The 24,412-nt window shown below is 45.1% G+C and overlaps 1 protein-coding gene across 2 annotated transcripts in view; it reads right to left on the bottom strand.

Moving 5' to 3' along the window:
* The window catches only part of LEKR1 (leucine, glutamate and lysine rich 1), a 1,355,278-nt gene that overhangs the window by 755,177 nt on the left and 575,689 nt on the right, over nt 1–24,412 (bottom strand). For both annotated transcript variants that reach the window (XM_069618435.1, XM_069618434.1), the window contains one exon: nt 16,946–17,055. In XM_069618435.1, coding sequence (XP_069474536.1) covers nt 16,946–17,023 — 78 coding nt within the window. In that variant the 5' untranslated portion in view covers nt 17,024–17,055. The remainder of the gene's footprint in view (nt 1–16,945; nt 17,056–24,412) is intronic.

Below are 24,412 nucleotides of genomic sequence, written 5' to 3'. Positions count from 1 at the left end.
CACAGTATATATGCAGGTAGGCCCAATGCTGCATGTCTGCTTAGGGCGCCACTTGGCAAATGAGCACAAACAAGTGCGTCAGTTGTGGCCCATGCATGGACTAAACACTTAAGTCACATGCAGCAGAAGGCAGGCAAGGCCACTTGCATAACAGGGGCCCCCACAGCCCCCACAGTGCGGGCGGGCCTGCAACCACATGTCCTGGGAGGGGGCCCCACTTGGAGTAAAAAAGAAAAAGAAAAAAAATTGCTTTCAATTTTGTTTTATTACAAAAAATGTTTCTTTTTGAATTCACTCTGCATTTATAAAGACATTATTTCTGTAACAGAAATAATTTCTTTATGAAGGCAGAGTTAATGCAAAAAGAAATGTTCTTTTTGAAGTCCGGGGGCTACCCCTCACCCCATGACATGAAGACCCTATGCTAGAGGCTCTATATGTCATAGGGTGGGGGAAGCCCTATGACTTCAAAAATAAATAGTTATTTTTGAAGTCACTCTGCCTTCATAAAGACATTATTTCCATTATGGTTCAGTCCTTAACGGAAATAATTTATTTATGAAGTCAGAGTGAGTTCAAAAAGAAACAATTTATTTTTGAAGTATTATGCTCCCCTCAACCCCATGACGTGTGCATGTGTGTGTATGGTAAAAGAGTGCACACAAATGCATGGGTGGTTGAGTGTGCGTGTACGGTGAAAGGATGCACCCTTAAATGTATGGGTGGCTGCCTGGGTGTGTGTGCCTGTATGGTGAAAGAGTGCACACTTAAATGGCTGGGTGTGCGTGTGTATACATGGTGAATGGTGTGTGTGCTTGTGTTCAGGGGTGCAACAAAACCGACATTTCAGGGGAGATAACCCTTCAAATGTTGGGAGAGGCGCTAACTTCACGTGTGGTGGCAAGGAGCAAACTTATTTGTGTGGGGGCATCTAACATCTTTACGCATTTTAATTAGACTATTCTAGTGCAGCTTTAATCTTACAAGCAGTTAACTCTCTCCTTTAAGTCTTAAAACACCCACTTATGGACTGCTGTGAGAATGAATGGTCTCCTGCTCCCTCTCTATCCTTCCAATCACTCCCCTGGCATGCAAGTACTAAACCCACATCACAATTTCAATTGCTTAGAAAATGTGTCATTTGAATGCAGGTACTAACAGTGAAATTCTGTACATTAGTAATTGCTGGACCAGGCCCTTGTTAACAGCGAAACCCAGGTGCCGTTTAACATCCGTGTCCTTTTTTGTCCGGCAACTGCTCTGTAGGTCTGCCAGATCAAATCTACATAGCCCACAATTTCAGGGAGGGGGGTGGAGGAGTGCTGAAGCTCAGTCAGCTCAATGGTGTTGCAGCACTACTTGTGTTTAATGCCTTGATTACTTATTGTTAATCTTCATTACTCCTATTCCTATTCTTCCTCATCCCAGTACTTGTGTATGAGGCAGTACTTGTGTATGAGGCACTATGCTTCATACACAAGTACTGGGATGAGGTAGAGGTACATGAAAGTAACGCCTGACTTACCTACCGGTAATCTTCATTACTCCTAGTCACACTCTTCCTCGTCCCAGTACTTAGATATGGGGCAAGGAGCATCACACTTAAGCACTGAGACAAGAAAGAGGGATGTGGAGGTAATTCTGGGCCAATGAGCTGATTTTGGAGGTTGGGGTAGGGGATGGGAGGGAGAGGGGATGTTTGGGGGGTGAAATTGTGCAATAAATCATAATGGTTGTCCATGTACATGCTAAGCAGGCATGATATGTGGTATTAGTGGCTAGAGAGGCATTTTGGTGCAGCCAGTCTAGTCATTCCTCAGTTTGGTATGACTTTTTAACTGGGAATTTCTGATAAAGCAGTCCTGCTAAGTGTAATTACCTGGGTAGAATGGCATTTGGGTTCTGCCAGTCTAGCCGTTTCTTACTGTGGCACTGTATATTTTTCTGGGCATCTGTGATAAAATTATATGATATGATAAGTCATATATAATGCACCTGTATACAAGTGTTTTTAGGCACGACAAGACAAGGGAAGGAAAACAGAGGGAGGACAAGACAAATGAACTTAAATAGCCTTGTGTCATTCAGATCGTGCAAGTGCGAGAATGAGAAGTGCAAGGGGAAAGGGAGCGGAGAAATGCAAGGGAAAGGGGAGGGGAAAACAGGGCAGTAATGCTCCGAGTAAGTGCAGCCAGGGCAGCGCAGCTCTGGGTAGTGCAAGGAGAACAAGGGACTGTAGGGCTACAGTTACAGCTCCTAGCTGTGTGGTAGACCCGGAGGCAGTGCAAGGGTGACTGATCAAGAAGGAGTCTGGACTCAGTGAGATTGAGGGTAGCCAAGCAACCAGTTGGTACAGCGTACAGGTAGGTCAGCAGGGAAGGGAGAGAGAGAAAGCAGAGGAACATTTTGAGCTGCTTCCTTAACTTCAGGTGGTCCAGTTGAGGTTTGGGAGGGGCAAGAAGGCCATTCCAGAGGGAGTCACCTGCAGGGGAGAAAGATCTACCCCCCCCCCTCTCTGCCTGGAGAAGCATCTATCCCTTAGGGCTCGAGAACAAAGGTATTTTGGAAGAGAGCGTTGTATGTAGTGCAGATCCCAGCCCCAGAAATCCTTGTGGACAATACAAAGGGTCTTGAACTTGATCCTTGCAGCCACCGGGAGCCAGTGGAGAGATTCCATGGCTGGAGAGATACGGTCCCTGGGCTTGAGGTCAAGGATAAGTCTTGCAGTCCTGTTATGGATTAGTTGCGGAGAGTAGAGGAAGGCAGATTGAGAAAATGGCTGTTGCAGTGGTCCAGCGGAGAGAACAAGGGCTCTGGAGACAGTTAGCTTCTGGGGGAAAATGAGAAATGAAAGAGTCGCTTTCAGGTGGTGCAGCTGGTATTGTGACTTCTTGGCAACGTTTGAGATACGAGGAGAGAAAGAGAGAGTGGAGTTGAAGATGACACCAGGAATGAGTTAGAGAGTAGAGTAGGCTGAGGGGAGCCTGAAGGAAAGCCGAGTGTCATCCGAACAGCACAAAGTTAGAGGAGAAGGTAGAGATCAGGTGGGCCAAATGGGCCAAGTAGAGGTTGAAAAACAACCAGGATAGAGCCCTGGGGAATGCCACAGGTAGAGAGAGGAGGTGGAGTATAAGGGACCAAGTTGGACCTGGGAGGGGTGGTCCAAGAGGAAGGTCAGCCACTCCAGGGCCTGATCCGTGATGGCCAGGTTCTCACAGAGTCGTTGATCAGGATGGCCTTGTTGACCTTGTCAAAGCAGAGGAAAGTTCAAGGAGGATGAGAACAGAAGGAATGCTGGAATCAAGGTTAGAGATCAGATCATCACAGGTGTTCAGGAGAGCAGTTTCCGTGCCTCTGGCAGCTCTTAAGCCAGACTGATGTTCATGGAGACAACCAACATATTCAATGTGGAGAGTAAGCTGGGAGATGGCCAGCTTTTCCAAGAGTTTGGGATAGGGGAAGTTCCAGTGGCAAAAGAATGATTACAGAAATCGGCCAAGGCTGGAGCAAGGGTGTCAATATGGTCCTTGATGGTTCTGGAGGAGCGGGCGAGCACCTGTTTCGATGACACTTCCATAGATGGGACTTGTCTAGAAACCCCATCAGGTGTTAGAGAGAAAGAGGAGAAAGGAGGAGGAGAGGGAGGGATGGCCAAAGGGGGGCCGAGAAAGGAAGAGGGAGAGGGAGAGGAAGAGGAGATAGTCGACAGGATGTCCTGAGTTTTAGCAGAGAAGCAAGAGGCCAAAGACATACAGAGGGCCCGTTGAGGGAACAGGAGAGATAGAGCCCGCGACAGGATTGGCCAATGCTTTGCAGATTTTAAAAAATGTGGCTGTGTTGTTAGAGGCCGCAAAGACGCAGGCTTGAATGTGTGCTCTCTTCTTCATGAGTCTTATTGCTTCGACTGGCATTTTGGTGTAACCAGTTTAGGTATGTCTAAACGTGGCCTGGCATGCTTTAATGTAATGTAATTACGTGTCTACACTGGTCTACATTCTACAGCCAATTGGACATGTTTTCATTGTGGCATGGCATTTTTAATAGCAAAGCATTAATGTTGATGTGCAATGTTGGTGACTTACATGTAGGGGATTGGTGTTACCCTACAAAACAATAGCAAACACTGTGGTTTTTTAACCAATATTTCTCAGAAAGTGTGCTGTATATTGCATTAAAACACATATTTAGATCTTTCTCCTAGTGCAGTGTGCAGCGTACCCCTTCAGCAACACGTTTGTACCTTTTGCGCAAGGGTGGTAAATCTAGGCAGGCCCAGAGCGTGGCGCAACCCATGATTTTTTTGCCGAATTGGGGGGGGGCCCTCAGCATGGCTCGCACGGGGGGCCCCAGATGTTGTGTTACGCCACTGGGCAAGGCATACAATAAATGTGTGTGTGTAGAGTGGTGGCCATGATATTGTCTTTTATATATGCTGTGTTAATGGCAGGCACGCTGCCACATTAGTTGCATTCACAGACTGATTGTGGTTCTCTCAACTCTATAAAGGGGCGGTTGAAATTGTTCCTGCGTGAGTGATAGGCCCTTGAACGTGCCTACGAGAGATTCATAGAGCCAAATAACTAGTGCCCACACAACAAAAGAAAATGCAACTGGGACAATTGCCTGTGCCCCCTGTGCTGCCCATTTCATCCTTAAGGAAGGAGAAGCCCTCCGTAGTACCGAACCATGGTCCTAATGATGTGCTCACGCTATTTCACACACACATCAAACCTTCTAGAAGAACACCCATGGAAACGCTTAAGATTTGCAGAACAGTCATTTGAATAAACCCACACAAAGTGGTTTGTTTCAGGGGTTCAGCTATTCAATGCCTTCAAGGCGGTTCGAGGTTATTAGGTCGCCTGGGTGTTTCGTTGCAGAGTTTTTTGACAAAAGTTTTCAGCCATAAAAAAACATTGAATTTTTGGTTTTATATAGTCCCTATTCCCCACACACTTCTACCACTTATATCCCCTTACCAACCCAACCCCCATATTTTTCTTAAGTTTTTCGGCCCAACATTTTCGGCAAAAAGCTCCACTAAAAAAAAAGCCTGGCGATGTAAAAACGTCTTACCTTCAAGACATTTTAACATTTAACAAAAAAAAAAAAGTATTAAAAAGGTAGTTTAAATGCTCTTTGGTAAAACACCGCTGGATACACGTCTCCTGAATTTTAATGGGAAACATTTCATTTCCAGATTTCCCCCTGTACAAAAAAGCGTGACCTTACCTGCAACCCTGAGTCTGTTAGAAACCCAATTCTGTTTCACTTGGCAGTCACAATATGTGCCCAGAGGTTGGATATAAACGCCGCACAGAACTGATATCATGCGGTTCAGAACAGTGCTGCACAGTCTTTATTGAGAGAAAAGGACAGCATGATCTGTAACGTGGGGGGCATAGGGGGTGGGGTGGGTGGAGCGTTAGCACACTGCGTGCATGTCCCACCACTTCCCTGATCGAAATAAATAGTTATGGACCCTCATGCTGAACTTCGTGTCCGAGTACTAAGTGTCCCGTCCACTGAGTTGAAACGAGTACTGATAGCGACCTGTCTGTATTCCTGATTAGCAAGAGTTATGGTCAGAAAATGTTAGATTTGTCTTTTTTTTTGTTACATTACATATTTTCCCAGGAGAAAAGTATTTAGAAATGCGAAAATTAGTGAACTCATCAAACCAGACAGGTAGCAAGCACTGTTCTTGCCGGGAGGGGTCAATGCTAAAACTTGTGTTGAGAAACAAACAAAAAAGAACACGCACAGTGTATGGTAAAAAAAAAAAAAGTCAAACATCTGCAAAAGTAACGAGCGAATCTAGCAGGGGGGAGGGGGGAAAGGGGAGAGACCGTAAGATACCGATTGGGTAATCTTCGCCCAACCGGGAGCAAAGGTCAGAAGCAAACAGCTAATTGAACTTTATATGGCGCACAATTCGAAATACACTTTGAAAGTTTCAAGTTTTTAAACAAAAGTTCGAAAAGTAAACGCTTGAAACTGATAAAAACAAAAGCGCATAACGGTTTCATATATTATAGGGCAGGGTTCGAAATTGAGGGGAGCTATTTAGCTCCTGCTGTAGCCTAGAAGAGCCTAGCTGGCTTGACACCAACAATAGCCAGGAGCTACCTTTGGCTGCCCAAGCCAACTCATGCTTAACAAACATACCTATGTGACATTAACTTTGTGCATTTGGAATTACCTATAAATGCTCATTAGGACACATCTTTATGACATGTAAAGTATAAGGGGCCATAAATATTGGACACAATGTTAAGTTTGTACCTTAAGCACAAGTTACATTTGCGGAACACTGTGTACTAGCTCCTTGTTCCCCATTGGTAGCTCATGCTCACTGGTTAATACTGGATACCCAGGAGCAGCTTTTAACTCCTGCTGATCGAATCCTAACTTCGATCCCTGTAGGGTGGGAGTCAACTATCAAGTTTAGAAGAATTTATTTCCTTTTGAATGAACTCTCGTTACATTGCGCTGTGTTTTGAACTTTGCACAAGATATGACCATTTGATTGCGATATCTTGCACATTTAGGGTCAGGCATTGACTGAGTGATTGGAGGCCCAACACAGATTGCGTGTTTTGTACACTGTAATATACACTATGCTTTGCACATTGCCTTTTTGCAAATTATTGTGATTATTCAGGTATCTGTTTGAATATTGATTATGTATGTGTTTTCAATTGAAATGTTTATCTGTTTATATTGGGAATTATGGAGCACTATAGTCCATAATGAAATGGGCACGGTAGTTTAATTAAAGAATGTTGTTTATGGTTCCATGTCATTTCATCGCGTGATGAAATAACAATGGGTTTTTCTCTGTGGATATTTCAACAAGAAACTTCGTTTTTTATTTATTTTTGTCCCCCTAACTCATCCCCTTTAATTATGTAACTATTCCCGAACACCCACACCCCATTTATATATTTTCTAACTCTCCTACAAAATTCAATGAGTTTTCACGTTGAAATAACAGAGAAAAACCCAGCGTCCTTTCATCTCACGGTGAAATGACATGGAACCATTGTTTATATATAAAAAGAAACTCTGAAAGCATGGTTTGGAAAGAAAAGAAAAAAAAAAAAAAAAAAGGTGTGCGGGTGATAAATGCGCCCAAAGCCAATACTGAACTCTTTCCATGAAAGACTGCCTGGAATAATTAGACATTCATTGTCTAATAAGAAAGAGTAACGCACAACAAAGTGCATGTGAATTGTTATGTCAAGGGGGGTACATACCCTAACAGTTGATAGCTCAGCTGAGCATCTATAATGCTCCTGAAGGATTCGAACTGTCTCTGAGGGAGAAATGGGCAGACAAAGCTGCTTAAGTCCTGTCTTGTCTCTTAAAATCTAGATGGTTATATAGATTAGAGGCTAGGTACTGAGTAGGGTTTTAGCAGGAATCTAGAGGACTACTTAGGACAGCTTTCTCTGCCCCTTTCGCCCTCGGAGACAGTTTGAATCATTCAGGAGCATTATAGATGCTCAGCTGAACGATCAACTGTAAGGGTATGTAGCCCTCTTTCCTTTCGTTTTTCAAAATATTGCTTGGGCACAACCCTTACCTAACCACTGTTAAGCAATCCTACCCCTCTTTGATTTATTTAATTGTTATGTTAAGCCAATCTCTGTGTTATATATGTTATGTAATCCATTTCGTACCACAAGGGTACAGCGCAACCAACGTCAGAAGGCAATTTAGCACTACAAGATACCCAGCGAAGCTACATTAGCACAACACCAACTCTCAAAAAAGCAGAGTTTTCAGTGAACGTCAAAACTGCAGATGAACCACAGTAGACCGCAGAGCAATAGGCAAGACATTCCACAGCTTGGCAGCTGCCACTGAAAAGGATCTCCCTCCAATTCTAACATGCTGAAATCTGGGCACAGAGATAAGAAATCCGTCTCTAGAGCAGAGGGAACGGCAGGGAACATACGGGCGGAACCTATGCTGCAAATATTCCGGTCCCACCTCATGAAAAGCTTGATGAACGATCACATAGCTTTGAAGTGCACCCGTTTAGCCACTGGGAGCCAATGAAGGGCACAGTGAACCCGTAGAGATGTGATGCCTAAATAGGGCATTGGTCGTCAACCGTGACGCATCATTCTGCAAAATCTGCAGGCGTTGAAGCAATAAGGTAGGTTGTGCCAGATACAGAGAGTTGCAGTAATCGATCCGACTAAGGACCAAGGCTGCAACAACCGAGGCACGAAGGTACTGGGAGATGAACTGTAAAACTCTTCTATGAATCTTCATCTGAAAGTGGCCAGATTGACAGACTGAGCGGATCAGAGTAGCCATAGACAGGCTCTCAGAGAATTTGACACCCAGGTTTTTGACAGCTGCAACAGGGACAGGTAGAGGTCCAATAGAAGAAGACCAAAAAGAAGCTGGAGAGGCAGAACTAACCATCATGACCTCAGATTTAACTCCATTTAATTTGAGCCAGTTGCTGCTCATCCTTCTCCCCACGTCCTCCAGACAGTCCTTAAGCTGAGTAGCATGGGAAGGATAGAGCAGATTGAGGCGAGCTATGATCAGAGTATCATCCGCGTACAAACAACACCTTAAGCCGTGGGAGCGGGTAAGAGCAACAAGCTGTTGAGTAACACCCGAGGTCAAAGACACCACAGATGAATAAAAAGGAGGAAGAGAGACGGACTGAGAGCGGTTTGAAAGAAAGTAATTAAACTAAGATAGACCGCACCAGAAATCCCAGCTGAAGAGAGTCGACTAAGCAAGATGGAGTGGTCAACAGTGTCAAACGCCACCGACAGGTCTAAAAGGATCAAGGTTGCCACTCCACCCTGATCAGAAGTAACAGTCAGATCATCCAGCACAGATACCAATAGTGTCTCAGTGCCCCGACCTGGCCGAAACCCTTACTGGAAGGCATCAAAAAGACTGAGTCTTCACAGAACCTCCCCAACAAGGGGGCAACCAATGACTCCATCAACCTCATAAAAAAATGGAGAAGTGATATGGGACTGAGGTTAGCTGGGGTCAGAGGATCCAGGGAGGGCTTCTTAAGTAGCAAAATTACCAAAGCATGGTTCAGATCAGAAGGAATCTCACCCACAACACAGGAACGATTAATGGCAAAGGCCACACTAGTCACAATAGATGGGAGAATTTCCTTTACAATGTGCAGAGGATTATGATTATGATTGATTATTTATAACGTGCTTAATACCCAGAGGTTTCCAAGCGTGGACCCGGGATCAAACAGGTGTTGCTCCATGTCGTCTTGCTTCCAAGCTAAACGCGTTGCCCCTGAGCTATCCTCCCAGGACAATAGCATCAATAAGAGAGGCAGATTTCCTTCTTTCTGTAGCCAACAGAATCTCAGATGTAGAAAAGGCAGGAAAGGAGTCCCTTAGCGACCCCAAGTTAGCGGAGGGCAGGGGAGTCAACAGTGGCACCGAGGTGGACAGATGAACCACAGATTCACTAGTCCCGCCTCTGGCTTGTGTGATGTGATCACGAATATCTCTACAAGTTTGTGGATAAAAAAAGCTGCCAAGGAATTCGAGATTTTGGGAAGGAAGATTAGAGTGAGAAGGGGACACCTTCGTAGACAGGGAATGTACAACCTTAAACAGTTCTTTAGGATGGTTGATAGAGTCCTTAATGCAACAAGTGAAAACATTACATTTGGCTTCACTAAATGCCCGATGGCATTTGACAGTAGCAGCACGGAACGTAGCCCTGTCAGAAAGGGCATAAGAGGAGCGCCACTTGAGTTTAGCTTGCTACGGAGAAGGCATAGTTGTTTAGGATCATCATTAAACCAAGGCTCTGAGGGCCTAGCAGAGATTTTGATGCTTTTTAAAAGGAGCCAACACATCCGCAGTGGCCAAGAATATCTGTGATAGAGACGAGAGATCCAGACAGAGTGGATCTACACAGCTCATTAATATGCGAGACAATTAATGAGCGGTCAACTGACCGCCAGCTGCACTTCAACACTTTTTGATTACATGAGACAGTACTACAGCCAGAAAAATTGTAGGTATACGGAACAATAAAATGCTCCGACCAAGTAACCCTGTATCTGCTGGACACTACAATGTTGCTAGTCCCAGCAAAGATGAAATCAAGGCAGTTATCTAAAGTGTGGGTGGGTTCAGAGACAGGTTGCTGAAGGGATAGGTCAGCCATAGCCAAGATAAAATTCAAGGCTACGGTCTCAGATGGATCATTACATCTTGTGAAAATCCTGAAGGTGTCTCCCCCTAACTAGTCCCCGGGGATCTGTCATCCAGGTGGCCAGGACACGGCCATCGCTACTGGATCCAGTTCCTGTGGGTGGACCAGTGAGGGAGGATCACATGAATGGGGGGTTCCTTGGGGAGTGGGACACCAAAAGGCGAGATGTGGCATCCGCCCTTCTTCTTTCAACACCTTTTCCCCATCCTACCATGTAGGATATTCCAAAACACTGCCCCCTTTTTCCACACGAACACTTCGCACAACACGAAAGACAACGGACTAACACCAAGGCAGTTTACCTGACGTGTCCCAATACCAGGGTCAGGCAAAGTCAGGGAATAGACCAGAATCACGCACACCGGACAGCCCTTTCCCTTCCCCACAGGGATAAAAGGTGGGGCACAAGAGCACAATACGAGCAAGGCAGACCGCACGACATAAGAGCTAACTCAGCACGGCAGTTCAAGAGGAGGAGAAAGACGGCACAGACCGAGAGGGTAATCAGGAGAGAGTTGACCTTGCCATTTCCGACCAAGGCCTGTGCAACCTCCGCAGAGGGAATGATAAGTCTGCAAACAATAGCCAACGTGTGTTGCAGCAGATGTCTGTGGTACACGAGACCCTCCTCTGCTGATAACCAAGCCGGGGAGAGACGCTTTTCTCTGAGGTACCAACCTTGACTCCAAAGAGGAAGAAAGACAAACGGTTCATCACAGCCGGTGAGTCGAGGGGAGCGTCAATAAGAAACCGAACTGGGTTGAACGAAAAGTAGCCAAAGGCTAAATTGAACTTTGAAAAGCAAGCGATACTAGTAACGAAGGAGGAGGAAATCCAGTGACAAAGTCGGCCGGCACCACGTGGGTGCTCACTCAGAAACCTCTGGGCGATTATCCAACGGTAAAGACTACCGTAACCAGAAGGTCTTGGGAAGAGGCGAAGAAAGGTCAAAGAGGTCAAACAGGGGTCTTGCTAAATCCTCTGTACCGTTGAAAGTCTTTGACTGGCAGATGATTGTGAAAGCTAAGGAAAGTGAATCCCGCATGGTGAAAGTTAGTACATGAACTGTATTTGGGAAAAGTCAGCAAGAGTGAACCCGGCAGAGGGAAACTGACAACGAAGGCTAGAGCCCGAAAACCTGTTTAATAAGACATTAAGATTTATGAAAGCAAGCAATAATGCAAGACAAGGGGAAGGGAAGTGCCCCCCTTGTCATTTTGGATCTGAACCTGGCCGAGGGAGATCCAGGAGTGAAGCTGTCACCCAAAGTGTTCGTAGAACAGAACTTTTGTGTTTGTTTGTTGAGAGCATCAGGTCTCGAAGGCGAGAGACTTATCTAAAAGAGACTTAACCATCGAAGACCTGATAGCTGATACCGAACGGTTAGCTCATGCTGGGAAGACTCAGGCATGTGCTGTGCTCCAAAGTCTCACCTTGCCCCGTGGGGAAGGGAGACCACAAGGCAATCGCACCCTGACTTATTTGAACACTGCTTCCTTTATTTGAACACTGCTTCCTTTATTTGAATACCCTATCCCACACTCTTTCTGTAATTAGTTGTAAAGAATAGGCTTTTTACTTTGACAAGACACCACAAGGACTCCCTTATTTTTCATTGGATTGTAACACTTGCTCCCATCTTAGATTTAGGTTAGATGTTTTTCCATCCTGCACTTAAAGTTTAATAAACACCCTTGAACTGTGTTCACTTGTGTCTGTCTTTACGGTTGTCACCATGAGTTCTTTACAATCTGTAATTGAAATCCCCTACCACCATCAGATTAGTGTACTGAAGCTGCATAATTGCCACCAAGCTAACAAATGACTCAATAAAAGCAGAGTCAGCAAGTGGAAAGCGGTAGACAATCAAAATGTGAGCAGTCTTGGTGGCAGAAAGGCACCAAAAGAGCTTCCATCATACGATCAAATGACTGACGGATGACAGCCACAGCATATCGAGAATTGAAAATAAATGCAATGCCACCTCCAGGGTGATTAGACACCCAGTCTGACCGGAGTATATCATAACCGTCAGGCAACATGGCAACTACAGCAGCACCTGAAGAGTCAGATAGCCAGGACTCTGTAATAAACAGGCAGTCAGGAAACAGGACCTGTAACAGTTGGCAGTATGTGCCACCAGTGAGCAAGCATTGCATAGCAAGCAGTGCAGCTGGGTAGAAATGGGGGTAGAAATAGAAGAGGGCATAATGGGTAAGGTCTGCTGATCAACCTCAAAGCCATTAGGCCAACAGGTAGTAAAAAGGGCAAGCCCAGTTAGCCAGCCCCGTGAGTCTGACGATGTAACTGAGTCATGGAGGCGTGCTTGCATTTTACGCTCCTCATGTGCACTTCAGGCGTTCCCGCTGCATCCGTCCGCTGCGCTGCCTCGACTGCCGGCACAGAAGAGCCAGTCGAGAGATCACGTGAATCGTGGACAAGGAAGACAGACTGCAGATCAAGCAGTAAAAGAAAACTAAAATCAGTAAATTAATAATGCATACACACAATTTCATAAGATGACAGTGGAAATTTGGGAAAGGGAGCACACAAAGTTAATAAAACTAATAAGCTAGTAAGCAGACAAAGCGTCTACTATAAGTAGTTAAACACTGAGAAGCGAGCGCAGACTAAAATCATATGTGACATGGCCAGTGGCCATAGCTAGTGTCCCCAAAAGAAAGCTATTGTGCAACATGTACAGAAGTCAAAGCTGAAGCCCATAGCTAGGGAGACCTCAATAGACTATGAAAATGTTCGCCCATGGCCCAAAGAAAATATAGTATAACAAAACCCTTCAAAGTCAGTGAAAAAACATTAGTTAATTCTGATCACCTTAACTCTCGCTTAACTAAACAAACCCCTAAAATCCAGCACACATGCATCACTGATGGTGTTACCAATGACATCATACAAGGCATCACTGATGAGATCAATAATTACATCATATATGACATTATCTATGTATGTATGTATTTTATCTTATATAGCGCCGGTAGCCCGCGGGCATCAGGGCGCTTGGACAAGACAAACACTTACTGCCTAAAACGGCCTCGAGGATCAGAGTTAAGAACTACATAGGATGACTACGAACTCCTTTCTTATTTAAATAGATGAGTCTTAAGCTGTTTTTTTAACACGGTGTGGCTACTTTCCATTCTCAGAGGATCTGGCAAGTTGTTCCACAGCTGAGCTGCCAACACCACAAAAGATCTTCCCAACCCGACTTGAGTTTGTACTTGGGAACGGTGAAAAGGCTCTTTCCTTTGGACCGAAGCTGTCTGTGTGGTGCATGTAAAACCAGGCTATTCTTTAAATAGCTAGGGGCTTTGCCATAAATACATCTATGCACCAATGCCAGAGATTTAAACTTTATTCTCTCCTCCACTCTAAGCCAGTGGAGGGATATTCTGTCCTTGGTTACGTGGTCTCTTCTCTTGAGACTTTTGACCAGCCTAACTGCATCATTCAGAATCACTTGGCATCTAGCCAAGTCCTTGACAGACGTCCCAATCAACAGGGCATTTCTGTAATCTAGCCTACACAGTACAATGGCTCTAGCAATAGTAGCCATATTACCTTCCTTCAGAAAAGGTCTGATGGCCTTCATGAGCCGTAAGTAGTATGCTGTATTTTTTTGCAAATAGTTAGTCACCATCATACTGAGGGTTTTGACCTGTGCGGATACCGTGATTCTAGCTTCCTTAATCTGAAAGGACTTGAAGTCTGCCCCTAGTTTAGCTAGCTGTCGACTGGGAGCGAACATCATCAGTTCGGTTTTGGTGTCATTAAGACACATCCAGTTGGATTGCATCCAATCATTAATCGCCCTGTAGACTTTGTTGATCTTGATACTGTCTACACTGTAACTACCCTCAAGCTCATAAATAAGCTGCGTATCATCTGCGTAGTTTGTGAGAAACACTCCGGTTTCCACCAGAATGCTACACAGAGTACGCATGTAGATGTTGAAGAGCATGGGCGACAAACTAGCAGAAAAACTTCTTCCCCAGTGTACTCTGGCCTGACGGTCAGATAGAAATGATACCAGACAATTCATTGCCAGATCGGAGCAGCCAACATTGTCTCTCAGTGCTTGGATTAATAGCGGATGGTCAACCAAATCAAAAGCAGCGCTTAAGTCTAACAACATTAAAATCCCTACTTTACCCTTGTCCACCAGACTCAACATGTGAATCTGGAGGTCCAGCATTTTATATATATATATATATATAAGTCCAAATTTGTTTGTGCTGGGATTGTAGCAAAGTGTTGTTCCTTATACAATTCCACACAGTTTCACCAATCTGCACCACATTTTGCAGTTACCTGTCAGGACCATCCAGACATTACTGGCTACATGACATTTGGACACTGCACCCCTTTCCCCGGATTTCAGTACCTTCACACATGAGACAGTTGCCTGAAATCGGCGATAACATCAATGTGGTTGTAGAAGGACCGACCGATCCCGACACAAGGAACAAAACTCGAGGTCCAGGCCCAAGGATGCACGGTTTCCAAGATTTTTGCACCGCAGCAAACTGCACCACATCAGGGTTAGGCGGCAGGTAGGGAGAGAGCACAGAAGGTCGAAGTATGCAGCAACACACCAAATCTGGCATCCACCAACATCTGTTCCGGGTAGGTCAGTCAGCGGCACACACCCATTCTCAGTGCAGGGTACTTCAGGGCAGTGGCGTCGCCAGGAATCAAATTTGGGAGGGGCACAGAGGGGGACAAAGAAAAAAGTAGGGGGCACAGACAAATGTAAAGGGAGAGCATGGTCACTGCTGGTCTTGGTCTAGCGACGCCACTGCTTCAGGGTGCAAAGCACAACAATCGATAAGTGAATCGGAAAACAGAGATCTGCAGGATCAGTGTTACCATGCCTGTCTACAGAACCCGTTCGGAGACATGACAGTGGCCATGGCCAAAGGCTATGGCTAGTGGGTCCCAAAGAAACCTATCACGATTTGTCTATGGACATGGACATTTTGTTTTCTGGTTTGACTTTATTCTACAATGTACTCTCCCTTATATGTGATCACCAATCGCAATGTATACACCATAATTGGTCTCTGTGTCACCTACTTGCCTTGGGTTTTCTTTTACGAATTCCATCATGTACCATGATGTGTGGTTTTTTAATATTGGGATACATGATCCAACACGGGATTGGTATTCTTGATTTTAATTTTATTTTTTATCATGGTTATATGTTCTGACAAACACATGACAATAATCCCATTTTTCAAGGATTATCTGTACTCGGTTTTACACATGTTTTTCTGTTCATTGATTCTGTGCCTGGGGTCTTTCTGTCCATATTGTCACATTGTTGTTAATTTGAAGACTCTGCCCTGATGAAGTAATTCCTGTCCGAAATGCATTGGCATTCCGGCTATTGCCTCAAACATTGGCTGATTAAAAATATGTTTTACTTCTCAAAGTTAGACTGAGTTGTGTATAACCTATCAGATTGTGTTTAATAGCTAGAAATACACACATCAAGATTGATATGATATGGCATTTATAACGTGCCTATACACAAGTGTTTCAAGGTGCGACAAGGCAATGGGGGGGACAGAGGGAGGACAAAAACAACAATCTTACTAGACTAAGTGACATTCAGATCGCACAAGTGCAGGGGAACAGGGAGGGGAGAAGTGCTGGGGGTTGAGGTTGGACAAGTGCAGGACAAAGGAACAGGAAACAACAAGTAGTGCAGCCAACGGGTGGGAAGTGCAGACAACAAGTGTCTAGTAAGTGCAGGAGACGGGACTTTAGGGTTACAGTTACAGACCACACGTGCAGGGGGTGCCAAGAGGCAGTGAAGGTTTGCAGCTGGACAGGCAGGGACCTGGGCGGGAGTTTAGAGGGTGGCCAGGTGACCAGTGCAGTATCAAAGAGGAGATCAGAAGGGGACAGAAAGAAAGAAGCAAAGAGGAAGGTCTTTAGGTGCTTCCGGAACCAGAGAGTGTTCTGCTCACGTTTCAGAGATGCAGGGAGGAATACAAAGGTTTTGAACTCTTTTCTAAAGAGATCAATTGTCTCTCTGTGACAGCACACAATCATTTTAGGAAGAAAATGCAGGTCTGAGGTTCCTTGCGTTGGAATTCTGTGGACAGCAGCAGTGCCATCTATGTGCTATGGTGCCTATCACTGCAGGATAACTACTGTAAACGCTCCCACAGAGTGCAGGGAGAGACACCTGCAGTCTGCCCTCATGCTTCATGCTTATAAGCAACAATGGAAAGAAAGAGGGGGCTCTGAGGCCCTCTCCAAGTGCATTAACATGCAGAGGAACACAAGGAAAACAAAGGAATTCAAAAAATTCCCTCATTTCTGTTTTTTGACCAGAGGCTACTAGGCCCCTCTATTGTTATCACAGTACTCTGTCAAGAATAAGTGACAAAATATTAAAAAAGAAACAGCGCACCAGTCTGCTACTGCTGAGATGTATTGGATTATAAATATCCCTTGAAGCAAAACTGCCCACTTCATTTACCTGAGGAAGACATTTGAGAATCGCAGAATGTTTGAAAGTACTTTCGACAGCGTGATTAAGACATCAACTCATGGTTTCCCCCCACCCAACCAGAAACCATTTTACTTGGAAAACACGGTACATTCTACATACATACACATATGCAACATATAAAAGATATGTTTAAAAAATACTACTACAAAATTAGCACACTACCTTTTGTATTTCTTCTGGCAGAGGATGCATGGGAACATGTTGGTCCATAGTGCTATGAAATTCTGCGGCTGTGTTCATATCCTGGCGACGTCGTCATTGGCAATCACAGGCTGTTGGGCAGTGAAAACGTTTTGCAAAGATGAAATACGGGCGCGCTACATAGACTGTTGATACATGCATGCATTTCTATCTTCCATATTATGTTTTAATATATTGCTCCTTGTAAAATTCGCTGCAGGGTAATCGCGTTAAGTGTATATTTTCGTTTTTTTAATTGTAGAAAGAGAAAACGCATTATTGATATTTTCATATGAAAAATATTCCTTCACTTGTTCGAAGATATTTAACAGAGTTTGGATCTCACACACACCAAAAAGCAAATCATGTCGGAGATTTTCAAGGTATCCACATTGCACATGTATGAGAAGAGTGCACATTCACTGGATTTCACTAGAGATTTTTCGCACATTGGATAGTCACTCTAAAATGACTTCTTCTGTGGATTATCAAGCCCTTCCCTATTATGAAAAGCGTACCTTGCAAGGGAGCTTTAGCGAGATTAGGATATGTAGAGGAACACGAGACGGAGACAGAGAAGCCGTGGTGTGAACAGATGAGTGTGGTAGACTACAGAGGTAACCCAGGCAGGAGCTCTTCAGTAATACTTCCCATTGTGAATGCAGGAACTGAGCACTGCTGTTCCATGAAGGCCTGATTCAAATAAATCAGGCATGCATTCCGATCCTATGGCCCCCCTAAACGCCCCTCCCCGCCCCCGCATGGATGTAAAAAAACCCAGTCGTGGCCCTTCCCTGTTGTGGCCTTCACAATGCTTTCAGCAGAGATCTCAAACTTCCATTGGCCATGCAAGAGGAGGCCAGCCAGCCCTGTTTGTGCTTGGAATTGTGGAACTTGAAGTTTTTCTAAATTCCAAATGGGAAAGAAAAAAATTGTGTGTCCCAGACTCCAAAGGGAAAAACAGTACTGGGTGGCCACCTAATGCATGGCCACAGGCAACTTGGGAGCTCTGTGTCCAGGTTTCATGGGAAACAGCATGAGCATTCAGGGAGAGCACTTTCATCCACTTCCCAATGTATTTGCACTATTTTTAAAAACATTTTATTATGAAATTTCCTTACATGCATAATTCGATCTAACATATTTTGAATTGTATCGAAAATCAAGATTACATTAAAAATACTTAACATAATGATATCTGCATTTCAGCAATATTAATCACTTCACTATTTAACATAACGTTAAAACATGTTAAAATGCATATAAACCACATATTCGCATATATATTACTCACACACCTAATAATTATTTAGTATGCTAATTTCCATTTACAAACTCAAATTCCTACACTCTTACAGATTCATAACCAGTGCAAATCCACACATATCAAGGTGACGCATGGTTAGAACATCCTTCCTTTGCTGGTACTATCCCAATGCTGCCCAGAAATGTCAACATTGCAATGGATAGGTACACCACATGTCCACTTGCAACCCGGATCCAGAAATCGTTGGTGGTAGGCCAACACGGGGTATCTACAAATCTACCTAAAGACCTACAGCTCACTCGGTATGGATGGCTGTACACTCTGCAATTATATGTTCCCTGTTGTGAGTGACTGTCGATATTACATAACAAGCACCCCTTAATTGAGGGAGTCTTCCTAGACCGTATGGAGAGAATTTCCCCAGTCAAAATAACATTTAATCGGAACCCATTTGGGCCTCTTGGAATATTCTTGGCTGTTCTCTGGGCTGTAGTTCCTTATTTAGACTTTGGAGATGGAATATGACGGGTGTATAAAAAGATGCTTTAATGTCGAGTTGTGTCGCAATATCAATCTCTTGACATCTCAACTCAAGAGAGATCCAGCCTCCCACAACACTATAGCCAACCCCATAAAACTCCTAGAAGGCCTCAAAGACTTGAAGGCAATCCTTTCCAGGCTATGAATCCCTCGGAAGCCACAAATCAACCATCCCTCATCATGCATTGCTGCCTATAGAACCTGGCTATTGGGGCCCTAGGGGCGGGAAGAAGAGAATTAACCTCCATATTGTTTCAACACCCTCACTGACAACCAGGTGTGGCGGAAGTCCTTGAAGGCTGGCCACCCCCAAAAACACTTCCAGCAAACCTTCCCCTGAAGGAAACCAACCCCAGGCTAAATAGCGCATCACCTCTGTGACGGTAATCAGCACCAAGAAGCCAAGAACATGGTTAATACTGTGCTTCACTAATACTGCTTAACAGAACACAATGTCATGACCCATAGAACTTGCCCCTTCTGCACTTCCTGGTCCTTATCGCGACGAGGCTTGTATTCTTTGTCGCTCCCAACATGGCCGCGCCAAGCGACTTGCCTCGCACCAGCCTTCACGTCGTACATGGCACGTTCTATAAATTGGCCACGCCCCAGCAGCCCCGCGCGTCTCAACGCTATCATTAGGTAGTGACTTGACGTGTGTGTGCTGTCTGGCGAATCTACTATTTCTAGTTCCTGGTTCCTTCTTCCTTCCTCTCACCCCTTCCCTCTAATCTGCTCCCAGAATCCTCATTCCTAGCGACCGCTACCTTTTTCCTGGACATCCTGGAACAGCGGCCTTCCTGGAACTCTGAACGCGCTCTGCAGCCGGACGAGACTCGAGCGAGCCTTTACAAGACCCAATCCGTCCACAAGAGGAATCCTCCCGCGGAACAGAGCAAGAAGCGATCCCAGGTGAGACGGGGGGAGATTTACGACAGTTTGAGACGCCAAACGACCGACACTGATACTGCTATGGAGAAAGCAGTCCAGGACCTTATGCGTGGCATGCAAGAGCTCACAACTGAAGTACAGAACTTAAAGGCTGAGAAGGCTGCGTTAAGGCAGCTTGTTTTGTCTCGCGACCCCGCTAACAAGGACAGTGTGTTACTGGGTGGAGTGGTAGACAAATATGATGGCTCGGCAAAATCCTTACGTGGATTCCTGCTTGGTGCATTTTACTTTTAAGCCCTATTATTTTTCAACTTCTAGGGCAAAGGTGGGCTTCATTATCTCGCACCTCACAGGGAACACGTTGACCTGGGCCACTCCCTTAGTCAACTCAGGGGATGCCCTCCTGGATGATTATGATGGATTCATTCAGGCACTCAAGACTATGTTCGACCGCTCAGAACAGGTTTTTAGCGCTCTGGAAAGGTTACTTGATTTCCGACAGGGTACTCAGGATATGCTAACGTATGTTACTACATTTAAACAACTGGCCAAGGAAGCGGATTGGTCCTCAGAAGCAAGTTTCACTCTATTTCGCAGGGTTTTAAACAAGGACATTAAGGATGAATTAGCCAGAGTAGCTCGTCCTAGTTCATTCCAGGCTCTTATGGATTTAGCCATGCAAATAGACTTCCGAATCCAGGAAAGAAAGGCTGAAAGAAGAAAGACCAAGACACCCTTTCAAAAGAATTCCCTTGAGACCTCTGTTAAAACCAATTCTGCCCCAACCCCTGACATAGATCCGGAACCCATGCAAATAGGAGACTTCCGTGGGCCTATTTCCCCTCAAGAAAGGATGAGAAGGATCCACACAGGCCTGTGCATGTATTGTGCCTCGGATAAACACCTTGTTAGAGAATGCCCTCTAGCCCCTCCACGGTGTTCGGGAAACGCCAACTCACGATCCTAGATGGAGCGAGGTGTTGGGAGAGAGATGTTTGCTCCACATCAATTCCATCCTTGAACTCGCCTGGACAAAACAGTTTGGTGATACTACAGGCCTTCCTGTCGCCCTCCAAAGACAAGACATATCCCATTCTGGCCTTGGTGGACTGCGGAGCTATGGGAATTTTCATTGATCAAGACTGGGTTGTTAGTCATCATATTCCGTACGAGGCACGAAACACCATGCAGCCGGTAGAAGCAATTGACGGAAGACCCCTCTCTTCAGGACCCATAAGCCAGCAGACTAAAGAGATCCAACTTTCCATAAACCATCATCAAGAGCAGATTACATTCGACATCATTAAGTCAGCCCATTACCCCATGGTTTTGGGTATGCCCTGGTTACAAAAGCACAATCCGTATATCAATTGGACAGCAGGATCATTATTCCTGGGCTCAGAGTTCTGTATGTTCCACTGTCTATCCCTGGATCTTTCCTCGATAACTCCTAAAGAACCACCAAGAGACCAAGAAAAAACGCTCATGGTTTCCAATATCATACAAGTTCAAGAGGCCTATCAGGGATATGCTGATGTATTTTCTACTGCCACAGTCCAAGCCTTACCCCCTCACAGGCCCGAAGTATAAACTACCATCCTCCTCAGAACTTGCTGGAATCTTTCTGGAACATAATTTCCGTCTTCATGGACTTCCTTCCAAGATCATATCAGACCGAGGACCTCAATACGTCTCACAAACCAACGGAGCTACGGAACGTGTAAATCAAACTCTGGAGCAATATCTTCGTTGTTTTGCCACCAAGGTACAGGATGACTGGTCTCTCCTCAAGCTACCCGATTCCTGGAAGAAAATACACCCAGTCTTTCACACTTCCCTATTGAAACCTTACATCCAATCCACCCGAAAATCCTGCAGACCCAGTCCTGTTGTTGTGGACGATCAGCTGGAATATGAAGTGTCCAGAATATGTGATTCCAGGTATAAACGGGGTCGACTTCAATACCTGGTTGAATGGAAGGGATATCCTCCAAGCGAGAGAACCTGGGAACCAGTTTCTAACTTAAATACCCCTCGATTGCTTAGAAGATTCCACCTCATACACCCGGCAAACCTGGTGGAACAGGTCTTCGGAGGAGGCATGCTGTCATGACCCATAGAACTTGCCCCTTCTGGACTTCTTGGTCCTTATCGCGACGAGGCTTGTATTCTTTGTCGCTCCCAACATGGCCGCGCCAAGCGACTTGCCTCGCACCAGACTTCACGTCGCACACGGCACGTTCTATAAATTGGCCACGCCCCTGCAGCCCCGCACGTCTCAACGCTATCATTAGGTAGTGACTTGACGTGTGTGTGCTGTTCGGCGAATCCACTATTCCTAGTTCCTGGTACCTTCTTCCTTCCTCCTTCCTCTCACCCCTTCCCTCTAATCTGCTCCCGGAATCCTCATTCCTAGCGACCGCTACCTTTTTCCTGGACATCCTGGAACATCGGCCTTCCCGGAACTCTGAACGTGCTCTGCAGCCGGACAAGACTCGAGCGAGCCTATACAAGACCCAATCCGTCCACAAGAGGAATCCTCCCGTGGAACAGAGCAAGAAGCGATCCCAGGTGAGACGGGGGGAGATTTACGACACACAAAACATACATTTTACACACCTACATCATATTCTGCCATGGTCCACTCTGATTTTAACACGGCACACAGCCCTGTTAATGGTAGACTTCTGTAATAATGCTTTCCTGTGCAATTACACTAGTAACTTACACACACCCACAAATGTATGCTGTGACTCTCATGGAACACACTATCCCGGGAGGATAGCTCAAGGGTAACGTGCTCGCTTTGGAAGCAAGACGACGCGGAGCAACACAGGTTTGATCCACGGGTCCGTGCTTGGAAACCTCTGGGTATTAAGCACGTTATAAATAACCAATCATATCATACCCCACTGTACAAAGTGCCTGTGCTCATAAATGGTGCCTTATAACAATATCTCTTCAATCTCGCGATCTGTACTTGACCTCAAGTAATCTTTAACTCTTACTCGCTGCAAGGGCCGCACTGGCCAACACACATCTCGAATGCATAGCACTGGTGAACACTGCTATGTATAGAGCTATCCCTAGCATCACCAGCCCTAAAACAGCCCGCAAGAAGTGTGAACTTCCATACATAGGCCCCATCAATGCTTTGGATTATAGTAGTGTGTACTTTCTCCAACACCATTGCCCTGTCAGTCATACAGAAACCCAGCAGTGTAACCTTTCTGTCAGCAGAGCGGTATTACCCAAATTGTTTATATATATATATATATATATATATATATATATATATATATATATATGGGTTTTGGGGGGTTTGGCATTGGGTGGGGGTGTTTCCCCCCAAATATATGTTACAATTGACCTTCACAATTCTGTCAATTGTGAAAAGGTCAATGGTAATTCGAACAGTTGTAAAACGAACAATTCATATACAACCAGCAGAGCAGCGTGAGCTTTCTCCACCTTCCTCCATTTGTGTCATGGTTTAACCATGCAATAGGACTTCAGCAGCTGGAGACTTCCCCACACTCCACTCTGTGCTGTAAGACTTCAGCAGCATCATGTCATAACTGAATTTACTGTGAAGATGCCCATGCTAATTGGGCCCTTTATCACTAATGTTGCACCGATAGAGGAAGGAGAGTGGCTAAAGTATTCTCATTAAGCAGGAAATCAGATTCAATATCCAAATGCCACTCCCAGAAGTAGCACGATACCTGAATCTCCTGACCTAACTCAAATGACATGGCCGGTCAGAGCGCTCGCCTCTGACATCTCTGTGTAGCCTGCTGATGCAGGTTCGAATCCCGGCAGCGCCAACTCAGCCATTCACCCTTCCGGGGTCGATAAATTGAGTACCACGCAGTAGGGATGTAACGGTATAACGGTATACCGTTAAAGATACCGTGAACCACTTAATTGAACAATAATAACCGTCACATTGTTTATACCGTTATACCGTTTATACCGTAAAGTGTGCTTTTCAATCTGATTTTGAAAGGCTGCAGTAAGCAAGTGCTGCGCAGTCTTGGTCTTGCACTGTTGGATGTGCCGTCTGCCAAGTGGTTTCAGTTGGAGCAGTTTTTAATGCCATTCCATAAACCACACATGCCTGACACAAAATCAATATGTTAGCAATAGGAAGAATAGATACAGTGCCAAGAAGGAAAAGGGTTTACTTTGGGTTGGCGGCTTTGGGGTTTATATATTTATAATGGATAATGTTCTCTAAACATATGGCAATGGGGGATTTCCCTGGTTCTATCATTGAATTTACATATAATAAGTCACACTGCGAAATTCACTCATCGCTGTGGGTATTCCCTGCTGCCATACCAAAGGGTAACATGTCCGTGAGTACTGAACACCTTTTGGCCCGCAAGTAAACTAAAGGCTGTAACGTAAAGAGAGTGCGTCTGTGTGTGTGTCTGTGTGTGTATATGCGCACAAGCGTATACTACCATCAGCCTCCATTGATCGGTGGTATGCAGGTTATCAAGATGGCAACATGTTTATCTTCACCAGTTGCCAGTGGGGGAGCATAAAGCCTAAATGACCACTTAAGAAAAGCTATTCAGTTTGCTTTGCCAGTTGCAGCAGCCCCCCCCCTCCTCTCCACACATGTGTTTGTGTTTGGTGGAAGCAAGGCATTTCAGTGGAAAGTATGTTGAAAAGCCCAATTCTGGCCCTGGGTGCCTGGTTTTGTTTGTGATGATAAATCTGTCAATTTATGACCTTTTAGA

This window comes from Ambystoma mexicanum, chromosome 10 (genome assembly GCF_040938575.1).
Source record: "Ambystoma mexicanum isolate Mex_15411 chromosome 10, UKY_AmexF1_1, whole genome shotgun sequence".
Taxonomy (NCBI): domain Eukaryota; kingdom Metazoa; phylum Chordata; class Amphibia; order Caudata; family Ambystomatidae; genus Ambystoma; species Ambystoma mexicanum.
This window is presented reverse-complemented; position numbering and strand designations above follow the sequence as displayed.